This window comes from Schistocerca americana, chromosome 7 (genome assembly GCF_021461395.2).
Source record: "Schistocerca americana isolate TAMUIC-IGC-003095 chromosome 7, iqSchAmer2.1, whole genome shotgun sequence".
Lineage (NCBI taxonomy): Eukaryota > Metazoa > Arthropoda > Insecta > Orthoptera > Acrididae > Schistocerca > Schistocerca americana.
Window position 1 is genome coordinate 214311217 of NC_060125.1, and position 14165 is coordinate 214325381.

The 14165-nt window shown below is 37.6% G+C and overlaps 1 protein-coding gene across 1 annotated transcript in view; it reads right to left on the reverse strand.

Moving 5' to 3' along the window:
- The window catches only part of LOC124621813 (N-acetylgalactosaminyltransferase 6), a 158505-nt gene that overhangs the window by 15557 nt on the left and 128783 nt on the right, over positions 1-14165 (reverse strand). The window contains exon 11 of the mRNA XM_047147252.1: positions 8592-8735. Within this exon, the coding sequence (XP_047003208.1) occupies positions 8592-8735 (144 nt within the window). The remainder of the gene's footprint in view (positions 1-8591; positions 8736-14165) is intronic.

The following is a 14165-nucleotide window of genomic DNA, read 5'->3' on the forward strand; positions in this document are numbered from 1 at the left end:
CCATCTAAGTCAAGCATATATAAAATGTAGACTGGCTATGGCAAGGAAAGCATTTCTGAAGAAGAGAAATTATTTAACATCAAGTATAGACTTAAGTGTTACAAATTTTTTTCGGGAAGTATTAGTATGGAGTGTAGCCATCTATGGAAGTGAAACATGGACAATAAACAGCTTACACAAGAGCATAGAAGCTTTCAAAATGTGGCGCTACAGAAAACTGCTGAAGATTAATTATATGGGTAGATCACGCAACTAATGAGGAGGTACTGAATAGAATTCAGGAGAAGAGGAATTTGTGGCACAACTTGACTAAAAGAAGGGATTGGTTGGTAGGAAACATTCCGAGGTATCAACAGATCACCAATTTAGTATTGGAGGGAAGCATGGAGGGTAAAAATCATACAGGGAGACCAAGAGATGAATACACTAAGCAGATTTAGAAGGATGTAGGTTGCAGTAGTTACTCGGAGATAAAGAAGATGGCACAGCATAGAGTAGCATGGAGAGCTGCATCAAACCAGTCTCTGGACCGAAGACAACAACAACAACAACAACAACAACAACAACAACAAGTCCTTCAAAACACAAACTCTTGCTGTACTATGGACAAAATTATGAAGATGAAAATTTAAGCAAAAAAAGGACAACAAATAAAACTAAATTCTAACAACATTAGGAACAGAAATAATGGATACAATAAAATGGATAAGAATACAAAATGACAAAACAGAATAAAATAAATAAAAGTTAATACACAAAACTGTAAGTAAAATCACATGCTCAAAGATTCCAAATTAAAGAAATAATAATTGGAAGATAAAATAAGAGTAAATGAAATAGTTACTACAATCATTAAAATAGCATAACAAAGAATTTGAAATCTCTGAAAATCATATTTAAACCAATTAACTGAATAAAAATGATTATCATAATCATCCTGACACAGATCTGAAAATTAAAAAAATTAAAGTGTCCTAAAAGATTCAAACCAACAATCTTCCATACAGCAGGGACATACTTTACCCATTACACCAGAATGCTGCTCTGTGTACCGTAACCAAATTAGGCTCTAGAATATCGCACAAAAATTCCAGATTTTTTTTTCTGGCAATTACTCACAAACAGGACCCACCAGGGTGAATGGCTGAAGGGTGTGATACCTGGGACCTTAACCTACACCACATTAAAACTTTGGCCACCCACTGGGGACCTCTTCTTGTTAGACTTTGAGTATGATGAGCCTGAAAAGGCCTATGTAGAGAAATAATGGTCACAGGACATGGAAGAAGTCAAGAATGAACTGAAGTAAGAGAATGGGTTGCTGGTAAGTGGATAAAGGATGGAAAAGACCCAGCATGGTTTAATAATGAAATTTGGCAGATGCTGAGAAAGCAGAGGCTGTTGCACCCTCTCTCTGTTCAAAAGGGAATGTATACATGAAGACAAGCAAAGGTTACTAGAGATTAGTGCATCTGTGAAAAGATCTATGCGTAAAGCATAATACAACTACCACCATCACACCTTAACAAAAAATCTGGCAGAGAACCCAAGAAAATTCTGACTGCATGTAAAATTGCTAAATGGGTCTAAAGCTTCCATTCAGTATCTTTTTAACCAGTCTGGTGTGGCACTCAAAGACAAGCAAATGAAAGCTTAAGTTTTAAATTTCACGTTCATGAAATTGTTCACAGAGGAGAATTGTACAAACATGCCTTCATTTGACCATCAGACAGACTCCTGTATGACAACATAGTAATAAGCATACCTGGTGTACAGAAACAACTGAAGGATTTGAAAGCAAATATATCACCATGTTCAGATGGAATCTCCGTTCGATTTAAAAAAGAGTACACTATGGCATTGGTCTCTTACCTAGCTTGCATTATCATGAATCTACTGCCCGGTGCAGAGTCCCAAGCGATTGGAAAAAAGTGCAGGTGACTCCAGTGTATAAGAAAAGTAAAAGAACAGAAAATAACAGACCAAAGTCCCTAACTTCTGTTTGCTGTAGAGTCCTTGAACATATTCTCAGTTCAAATACATTAAACTTTCTTGAGACTGAGACACTTACGTGCACGAATCAGCCTAATTTTAGAAACGATTGCTTGTGCAGAGCTCAGTTTGCCCTTTCTCACATAACATACTGAGAATTATGGATGAAGGGCAACTGGCGGATTCCATATTTCTAGATTTCCAGAAAGCAGTTGACACGGGGCACCATTGCAGGCTATTAGAGAAGGTACGAGCATATGGAATACGTTCACAGACATGTGAGTGGTTCAAAGACTTGTAAATAATAAAATCCAATATGTTGTCCTCAACGACAAGTGTTCATCAGAGACAAGGATGTTGTCAGGAGTGTGACAGGACCGATGTTGTTCTCTATATACATAAATAACAGGATGGGCTAATTATGCTGTGGTGTAGAGTAAGGTGTCAAAGCTGAGTGGTGACTGTAGGAAGATACAAGACAACTTGGACAAAATTTCCAGTTGGTGTGACGAATGGCACCTAGCCTTAAATGAGGAAAAATGTAAGTTAATGCACATGAGTAGCAAGATCAATCCTTTAATGTTTGGATACAGTAATACTAGTGTCTGCTTGACACAGTCAACTCATTCAAATATCTGGACATAATGCTGCAAAGCGATATGACATGGAACGAGCATGTGAGAAATGTGATAGGGAAGGGGAATGATCAACTCTGGTTTATTGGGAGAATTTTAGGAGTGATTCACTTGTAAAGGAGACCACATATAGGATACTGGTGTGACCTATTCTTGAGTTCAGAGATGGGCTGCTAGATTTGTTACCGGTATGTTCAAACAACATGTAAGTGTTACGGATATGCATTGGGAGCTCAAATAGGAATCCCTGGATGGAAGGTGACATTCTATTCAAGAAACACTATTGAGAAAATTTAGAGAACAGTACCTGATGCTGTCGAAACGATTCTACTGTTGCCAACATACAGTGCGCATGAGGACCACGAAGATAAGATACGACAAATTAGGGCCCACATGGAGGCATGAGGCATATAGACAGTCATTTTTCCCTCGTTCTATTTGAGAGTGGAACAGGAAAGCAAATGACAAGTAGTGGTACAGGTTACCCTCCGCCACGCACTGTATGGTGGCTTGTGGAGTATCTATGTAGGTAGATGTAGCTGACAAGATAAAAAAGTCACTAGAATTAAAAATATTTTTAGGTCATGTCAGTGGGAGAGAAAACGGTAATAAGATGGGTATTGAACAGAGTACCGGCATGATGGGAAGAGATGTCTCATAGTGTGATGGTCAAAAAGAAGGAGCAAACAATGATGATGATGATGATGATGATGATTACTGATTTTGGGAAAGGGACCAAACAGTGAGTTCATCAGTTCCATCAGATTAGGGAGGGACGGGGAAGGAGGTCAGCTGTGCCCTTTCAAAGGTATCATCCTGGCATTTGCCTGAAGTGATTTAGGGAAATGAAGGAAAAATTAAATCAAGATGGCTGGACACAGGTTTGAGCTATCATCCTCTGAAAGTGAGTCCAGTGTGCTACTACTGTGCCACCCCGCTCCATAGGAGCAAGCAAAAATGATCTTATAATGTCTAGAAAAAAGAATGCAACAAGAAGGCCCTGATGGTAATAGGGACAATGGGGGCACAAACAACTAAAATCACGAATGGGGAGATGAAGGGACAGTGCCAAAGTGTTGAATGTTGGATGGCAAGATGGCAGAGGCAGCTGCACATGGGGAAATTTCTTTGGTCAGGGCAGCTGCAGAAGTGGGCACAATAACAGCATCTGAGAATGTTTTCACCCACTCGAATTGGGGACAAGGCAACTGATGGTGAAGCAACATATGACGACAGCAACAAGAACTGGAGATGGCAAGGCAGAAACTTTAGACATGAGAAGAGGAAACATTTCACACTGAAAGGAAAGAAAGAAATGCACAGACCCTGACATGAAAACAGTACAGATAGAAACAGGAAACAGGTAAATATAGATCAGTTTTGGCTGGGCCCTGACCTAGAACTAGTAATGATGGGAAAACTGTGTCATTAAGAATGATAAATATGATAAGACATAATGCGGAAGTGAAATATGAGCAGAGGAATAAAGTTCAAGAATTAGTCAATTATATGCATAATGATGCAAAGCTATTAGTGAATAGTATTGAAACAAGTGACAGTACAGTGATTTATGTAAATTGTAATGCTATGGATGGTACTACAGCCTAGTCAGTTAAAGAAAATGTTATGGGTATGGAGGAATTATGACCAACTCAGAGGAGGAAGAAGAAAATAAAAAGATGATGATCCAGAAGTATCAAAAGATATGGTTTCAGAAGTATCAAACACTTCTAATGCTGAGCCACTGAGTGACTTTGTAATTTTATCTGAAGCAGAGGCAATGTGCATGCAGGAAATGGATGGGTACAACAGCAAAAAGGCAGATATGTGGATGCTGCCTCAACAGCAGCATTTGCTGAGCCAGAAGCTGTAATTATAAAAGAAACACAAGATACAAATGAGAACAAGGCAAATTCATGCAAATTAGATGTATATAAGCAGAACATTGCACCTCCAGAATCAGATCTGGCTGATGTTTCTAAGTTAAAGAGTAGGTGTAATGTTTTAAATGAAAACATGCTCAGTGCCAAACTTGTTTTTATTAATAAAAATTACTTGTTTTGTATTTGTACGGCATCATCAGATTACCTGGAGGCAATGGTACAAAAATTAATATAACAAACGGTAAATAGAATGAGGCAGGATTCTAAGCTGTGCAGTCATGCATACAAGGGTCATCAATATATATGGATGAACTCGTGTAAAAATGTAATGAGATATTATCCATCCATCAACTGCTGCTGAAGTGCATTAAATAAGAATAACAAGTGTGTGGATATAACATCCGGTCATCAAATGTCTTATCAAATACATGAAGGACCTAAACAGGGAGTAAAAGCAGTAAAGTAAAATTCATCAAGCTTAATGGTGGGTGGTGGAAGAAATGGAAATTTAAAGTAGATAAAATACTAGACCAGTTAAGCACCTTATGAGTGTTAAAGCAGGCTGAGTATGGTGTACACATCTTATCAGTGAAATTCTATTAAGCCAGTCATCTATAGAGAAACAGTTAGCAAACCTAAAACATATTGCAGTTACCCATAACAACAACCCAGCAACAGCTGATGCTTTGTACAAACAAACGTCATCACCAAATGAATCTAAAATTTCACTAGGCTTGTCAGTCTCCAATACGAAATTTATGAAGATCCAATTTGTAGGAAACCTGTCATATAGCTTAGCTAAGCTATTTAAGAAGCAGGGCACACAAGCTATTTTTTCATCAATTAACAAAGTTCAAAACAGTTATACCCATAACAAACAACCACGCAAAGACAAATACGCAGGCTCTGGTGTATATAGAATTGAGTGCAATGACTGTGATGCATTATATACAGGGTGAACCAGAAAAATGTTTACAACTAGATTTAATGAGCACCTACTGAAAGAGAGAGCGCAAGTTAAGCATCACTCAGCCTCCGCTGAACACCTGAATTCAAGTGGCTATCAGCCTCCAACATGAGCGTGCTGCATACCACCCACAAAAGGAAGAAGATGAATTTCTTGAGAAAGATGGATATCACCAGACATTCATGTGGCAGTAAAGAAAGGTTATTGAACAATCAATTGTTTAGTAAAAACCATGCTTTTAACGATGTACTCATGCCACTTACTACGTCTCTCCCATAATATTGCTTACTTCCAGATCTGGTCAGGATAATCTTTACCATTCTTTCTTCTATGATAATGCGAGTTTTTGTCTTAGGATTTATTCTTTTATCTCTGTGATTTACATAAAAATCAAAACTTTTTACAATGGATTTACAATAATATTATGGAAAGGACAGATTTGTTCTCAGCATACAGAGGAGATGTTATTTAGCAGACAGGCACAAAGAAAACTGCTATAAATGGGAGCTTTTGGCCAAAAGGCCTTCTCATATATAGAAAAAATACACACACATTCATGCAAGCAATGAATATGTATATGTGCCTGTATGTGGGCATTGTAATTAACAAGGGGACCCTCCATACTGTAAATCACAGATTTTGATGCACTTCAAATATGTTGTAGAGGCACTTAACCTGAGCACCTGGCTATCCGAATTTTTAGCGATGGGCCTTGGTTTTTGAGAAAAATCAATATTGAAGTTCATTGCGTGCTTTGTATGCCTGTAACATTATATATATTCCGAGCAAGTCAGTGTAATGCAGCGGTAAAGGTCGACGGCTACCACGCTGGGGGTACCGTGTTCGAGCCCTGGTCTTGTACTCCGTACTCCCCCCCCCCCCCCTCGCTTCCACGAACCTTTCTTAAGTCTCTCAATAGTTCTCCGTTCTCCATTTATCGAGATGAGTTCCACACAGTTTTACATCCTTTTTCCCTCGGTATAGTATCAATTTATGTTTCAATCGAGAAACTCTGTGAGATTGCAGACTCTTCAAGCTCCATTTAGGATGAGCTGCTGCAAGAGCGACTGCTTTTTCCTTGAAGGACAGAGGCACATAATCTATTGGTTCTGGCGCGACTCTTCGGGAACATAATCGCCATCTTCCTCTATCCCCATACATGCAAAGTGAAGGGTTTTATTTTATTATTTTTTTTTCATTTGTCCAAAAGAGAAAATATTCATAAAAAAGTAAAACTTACCACATCATATTCTCCCAATTCATCTTCTTCATTGAAATATATCAATTCATCATCAATAATGATCTGTCTTTCAGTCAAGACATCCTGTATTGTGATACATATCTCATTGCCAATTGCAATGGAATTGGCAGAGATCACACTAGGCGGTGTATTCGTTACGAGATTCAAATCTCGCAGTAGATTTTTGGCATATTTAATGGCATTTGTGATTTCGCCTTTTGATTCTTCGCTCAACTCCTCTACTTGTGGATCTTCTTCTGGCTGCACTATTGCAGAAACACTTGGTTCTTACATTTCACAGAATTTTTCTAACACACGGCACTGTGAGCAACTGACGCTGTACTTACATGCGAACGTAAACGAATACAACTCACATCCTCATTGGCCGCAACTAGGAGTTGGGGTTCCCGTTACAGCTAACGATATTCACAGGAGAGGGGACGATAATGGGCGGAGATCGATTTCAGGTAATACAAGAAGTGAGTCTTGTACGAACATTTGGAACTCCAACTGCGAACCACAAATGGAATGAATATTTGAAAAAATTAATAACTGAATATCTTTATAATTTCGCACACCTTACACTGTTTGTTGATATTCTTTAAAAAAAAAAAAAAATTGAAAAATTCGATCGATTTTGATAAAAAAAATAATAACAAAAAAGTACACGAGCGGGATTTGAACATGGTACCTCAAGCGTGGTAGCCGTGAACCATTACTGCTGCACTACTCTGACTTGCTCAGAATATATGTAATGTTCCAGGTATACACAGTGCACAATGAACTTAAAAATAGATTTTCTCAAAAACCACGGCCCGTCGCTAAATAACTGGATAGCCAGGAACTGAAGGTAAGTACCTCTACAACATATTTGAAGCACATCAAAATCCATGATTTACAGTATGGAGGGTCCTCTTATAAGATAAAAGTGGTTAATAGCATACTGGGAAGAGTATCAAGTTGAACTGGAATGTTGAATCATCTGTGGCATCTTCAGAGTGAATGATTTTTGGAATTTGTTAGTTTAATCAAAATGAATGAGCGAGATATAGTTAGGTGTTTTTCCATTGTTTGAAAATGAATAATGGATGTCATTTTTTATTGCAGAGGAACCTTACCATCTTTTATGATTAATTTTGTAGCAAATAATTACAGTTCGTCAGGTTCAGATAGGCAGTAGTTTAGTGTTTTGTGCAATAGTGGCTAACATAAGTATCTCACCCTATAGTCTAATAGCCAACCATTAGGATCACAGTCAGATCTCTTAAAAATTATGGGGATGAGAGCTTACTACGTAATAAAAACTTTTACATCTGTATTGCTGAATTCAATAAAGTACGGGTATAGATGAAACGTTCTCATCCCATGAAATCCTTGTGGTTGTTACTTATGTAAATACTGAAATACAGATGGAGATCTGAATCTAATTCTGCAAATATAAGTTCATGTTCAAAGTTGTTATCAGTGGGCCAACTTGCTAAGATGTAGAGAAGAAGTATGATCAAAATACAGGTATGTGAATGAAATTTATGTGGGGATTAATAAATAATAATAGAAGTAGGGAAGTGAAATGAAGGATTTGGGAAAAACAACAACAACAACCAGAAAATCAGGTGACATATCTTAATTTCTCAAAAACCATAATGTGGAGGGAAAACAAACAAGTTATTCTGATAATAAAAATCCCATGCAATAAAATAAGAGAACGAGCAAAGAGTAAGTTAGATGAGAGTGGAGTAGCATATTCAAAGAAGAGGAGACAGAAATAGTTAATCATACAGAGATAAGAAACTGGGAACTGTGCAAGCTGTTATGGTTACGGGTTGCTGTTGCTATTACTGTTGCCTGAATCAACTTACTTACAATTTACTTACCGGATCATACCTCCACAACTGGTTCCCCTGTAAACCATGGCAACCGTAGAGGGTTACAGGCGCCTTACTCTCAGTACTAGATACATCCCAACACACTGTGCGCCCAGTGGGACGAATATCCTTATGCCACGTCAATGTGAAGTTCTGGAAAATGCAAGTTACTTTCAACTTTCTCCAGCTTATCTGGTGTGACACATATTTCAAATATGAAAATTTCACAGAGAAACTACAGATTACTATAAGGATTACAATTGCTTGCTTGAATGCACTTGTGTCTGTAGATTTTCCTTAGCTTTTTCTGATGGAGGTCCAGGGAGTGGAGAGAGGTGGTTCCAACAACCATCACACAAGAGTCATGGGTAGGGAACCATCACAGGAATGATCGCAGCGAGCAATGGAGAAAGAAGGAGTAAAGTTCTGCCTTGTTCATATAGCATTGCCAATAGCAAAAATGATGATTGTTTCTATCAAACTGCTTTCAAACAATTGTTCAATATAAATATGTTCTTTGCTAATGCCACTGATATAATATTTTACAATACAATCATTACACATGTTAGGAAGTTTTATGAGTAGAAAATTAAAATTACTATAAGAGAATGTAATAAGAATGATCAAAACTTCCTGTATACATATTTCTGTCCAGTCAATTTTCAACTTCACATCCAGGAAGACAGGAATTTGTTAATTTAATATAATTTTTTAATCAAATGTGCTACAGAAATTTCCAGAAAACTATGTTAAACAAGATGGCTGATCATTCAAAATGTAAACTATGCCTTGCTTATTACATGTATCTTTTGTGTTTCTATAGTGTAAATGTGGATGCTCAACATCTTTATTCCATGTAATAGATTGCACAAGATTTCATGTTTCAGCTTTTACCTTGTTAAGGTGTTTGCCATAAATATGTCTGTCCAAATCAGATACTGCCTGTAAATTACTCTGCTAACAGGTTATGGGCCCAGGCTGCATACTTTGGCACAAAATTCTAAAACATGTGAGATCACTGACTAGCAAAAATAACAGTTAGGAGTGACATAATGGTTTCTCTAAATACCAATTCACTGCCTCCAACTGAGAAACTAACAGGGAGAGAAAACTCTATTATATATTAGTTTGCTATGTGAATGTATGTAGAACACTAACAGTTGCAGAATTGCATCAGTGGCAAAATAACAGATCTAACTAAAGTGTGCAAAGCAAGAGCCACAATTATACACTCCATCCATCCATCGAAATATGTTCATTTGCAAGATACCTCTACAGCTAAAGAACCATGGGGCAAGCTAAAGCAATCTACAAAGATTCCAACCTCTTCCAATGAACGGGGTTGCTAAAGACACTGGTAACAACGAGACATGAAAATTGTTTGTTAACAGAAGATAAGTGCCACATTACAAAAATCAAATGGCTTAGGCTTTGACGCTGAAGAAGAATGGGTTCAGTGTATTTTACTTGCAGGGTTACAAGATAAATATAAATCTGTGATATTCAGTTTAGAAAACACAAACTTGCCAATCATGGCACACTCCATAAAAAATAAATTACTAAACGAAATAAATGATGACACATGTAACGAACCATTCACTGCTAGTCTACAAGAAAAAGAAAGATGATGTTACATTCAAAAAAACATCCAACCTGCTGCCACTAAAATACGTACACAATCAGGAGAGAGAGAGAAAAAATAAAAAAAATAAAATAAAAATAAAAAAAAGAGGCACAGCAAGAGCAAAACTGATGGAAAAACTTCAGCCAAGACAGCAAGCTACCAGACATTCTTCTCAATCACAACAGCAGATTAAGATACATGGACAGAAATTTATACAGACTCAGGGGCATCAGTGCACATTTCCAAATATCCACGCAATGAAAAGAATGTTCAAACACTGATATGCTCACAATTTGTAATAGTAAATATGGACAACTTACTTGCAAAAGGAATAGGATTTTCTTATATAGATGTTCTCACATTCAATGAGAGCGATAGAATTAAAGCGGATGATATTCTGTATACATCTTATGTAAGCACAGATCTACTATGTATTAGTAAAATAGCAAAAAAAGATCATTCAATTTTACCTGACAGACAAGACTGCCGTATTTACAACACATCCAACAATGGGGATGCAAACGGAATCTACTGACTATAGCAATCATATGGTCAAAATTTTGAAGTAAAATCTGAACTGTTGTCAAATAGTGTAAACTTGTGGCTCAAAACACTAGGTCATCTACACTCTGAAGCTGTGCAGGCACTATGCAAAGGTCTGAATCGTGTCATTTCATATGAGGCAGTAGTAACTATTCCGTGTTCAATTTGCATAGAGAGCAAACAAAGAAGACTCCCTTTTTCACAATTTCACTCAACAGCCATGGAAATTCTCGAGTCAGTACACTCAGGTTTGTATGGGAAGGTACAAAGAAGGTCATTTGTAGGAGCGAAATATTTCATTACTTTAACTATTCTAGGACATTATTTATATCTACTCTAGGGTATAAAAATCAAATGCCACTGCTAATTCAAAGCTTTGAAAACCTGGCTGAAATGAAAATTGGAAAATGGATCTCCACTGTGTGCACGTGTAATGGTAGAGAGTTCGTGAAATAATCTGATAAACTTCTTCAGGCAATAAGGGATCCAATGTCAGACTATAGTGCCACATATGCTATAATGAAACAGAATAGCTGAATCATACAACAGCAGAAAATGCAAGATGGCTGCTCTTAAAATGAAATTTGCCAAATATTTGACAGAAGCAGTCTACTTCATTAACAGATCTCCATCTAAAGCACTATAAAACAAGACTCCAGATAAAGGTTGGGCAAACAAGAAGCCAGGACTTCGATACCTCAAAATATTTGGAAGCAAGGTCTACGTTCACATTCTGAGAGACTACTGATGAAAATGGTAAAAAGGAGTATTGCTTGTATCTTGATACAATACTATGAAGATTCGAAAGCATACAGAGTTTTTGAGCCTAGTTGCTAGAGAACAATAAAAATGAGAAACATTACTTTTGATGAGGTTGCTTCTAAACAATATACAGAACAAACCAAGTTGTAGGAACAAAGTTAATTACTCATGCCCCACTGAGCAGAATAAAATAACAATGGCTGAACTGGAACAAATTGAACCTACATCTGACTATCAGTTCATGTAGTAGCTCAATGAGTGCTAGCTGCAATGAGGAATCAAGTCCAGACAATGCAAACAACAAGAATGAGCAATTATAGCATCTTGAGCCAACACAAAAGTCATGAAGATTTCCAATGCCAAATAAGATGCATGATTTCGTAACATATCAGTCCAAACAGTCAACTGTCTCTGATCCCTGTCAGTGGTAGAAGTAATGATCAAACAATGGAAAATCCTGTATGGAATGATGACAACATGCTGAAAAGTATATATTATATACACAGTTAGATAGATAAAAAATCTACTCGCCAGTCAGCAGCAGCAGAACACATATATAAAAGGTATTACAGTCTGCTAGCTTTTGGAGCCAGTGGCTCCTTCTTCTGGTGGAAGGGTTGAAGGGATAGAGAGAGAGGTAACGGAAAAGAACTGGCGAGGTTGAGGAAAAGGGGTAGAGTTCAGAAAAGTTTTCCAGGTTCACGGGAGACTTACCAGATGGGATGAGTGTGTTGTTAAAACAGAACAGGGAAGGAGATAGGTGGGTGCAGGGCGGGAGTTAGTGAAGATTGAGGCCAGGCGGGTTATGAGAACATAGGTTATATTGTAGGGAGAGTTCCCATCTGCCCAATTCCAAAAAGCTGGTGTTGGTAGGAAGGATTCAGATGGTGCAGGATGCAAGGACTCACTGAAGTGAAGCACGTTGTGTTGGGCAGCACTTTCAGCAATTGGGTGATCCAAATGCCTCTTGGTCACCATTTGCCAGTGGCCATTCATGTGGGTAGACAGCCTGCTGTTTGTTTATATGTTGAGTAGCAATCTATCCTTTTCATAACATTTGGTAAAATATTACAGAGGTAAAATAGCTCCCACTTTGATCCCCAGGTGTGGATTACACAGGAGGATGTCGTCACGAAGAGAAACAACACTAGCGTTCTGCAGGCCAGACCGCAGAATGTTGTATCCCTTAATTGGGCAGGTAGGTTAGTAAATTTAAAAAGGGAAATGGACAGATTGAAGTTATAGTGGGAATTAGTGAAGCTCAGTGGAAAGAGGAACAAGACTTCTGGTCAAGTGAATACGATGTTATACATACAAAATCAAATAAGGATAATGCAGAGTAGGTTTAATAATGAATAAGAAAACAGGAATGTGAATAAGCTACAATGAACAGCACAGTGAACACATAATTGTACCCAAGATTGACATTAAGCCAGCACAAATGACAGAGGTACAAGCTTATATGCCAACAAGCTCCAGAGATGATGAAGAGACTGAAGAAATGTATGATGAGATGAAAGAAATTATTTAGACAGTTTTGCAAGGCAAAAATTTAATTGTGATGGAGGACTGAATTCCATAATATGAAAAGGGAGAGAATGAAAAATAATAAGTACATATGGACTGGGGGAAAGGAATGACAGACGAAGCTGCTTGGTAGAATTCTACATGGACCATAATTTAATCATTGCTAACACAATGTTTATAAATCATGAAAGAAGGTTATACACACAGAAGACACCTGGAGACTCCAGAAGGCTTGAGATTGATTATGTAATGGTGAGACAGACATTTCAGAACCAGATTATAAATTTTAAGACATTTCCAAGGGCAGATGTAGACTTGACCACAATTTATGGGTTATGAGCTGTTGATTGACACTGAATAAATTGCGGAAAGACAGGAAATTAAATGGGACCTGGATAAATTGAAAGAAAGAAGAGTTGCTGCGAGTTTCAGAGGAAGTATTAGGCAACAATTGACTCAAATAGGGGAAAATACTACCACAGAAGACTAAATGCTAGCTTTGAGAAGCAAAATAGTGAAGGCAGTAGAGGATCAAATAGGTAAAAGGGCAAGGTCTGGTAGAAATCCTTGGATATCACAAGAAATATTGAATTTAACTGATGAAAGAAGAAAATATAAAAATCAAGAAATGAAGCAGGTAAAAGGCAATACAAACATCCCAAAAAAAGTGACAGGGCATGCAAAATTGCTAAGTAGGAATGGTTGGAGACAAAATGTAAGGACTGAGAAGCATATTTTACTATGGCAAAGATAGATACCGCCTGTAGGAAAATTAAAGAGACCTTTGGAGAAAAAATAAGCAGCTGTGTGAATATCAAGAGCTCAGATGCAAAATCAGTACTAAGCAAAGAAGGAAGTTGAAGGAGTATATAGAGGATCTAAACAATGGAAATGAACTAGGAAGGCAATATTACGGAACGGAAAGAGAAAATAGATGAGTATCAGATGGAAGATATGATACTGTGAGAAGAATTTGACAGAGCACTGAAAGAACTAGCTGGCAACAAGGCCCCTGAGTAGACAACGTCCCATCAGAACCACTGATAGCACTGGGAGAGATAGCCATGATAAAACTATTCCACCTTTTGTGAAAGTGGTAAGAAACAGGTACATACCCTCAGATTTCA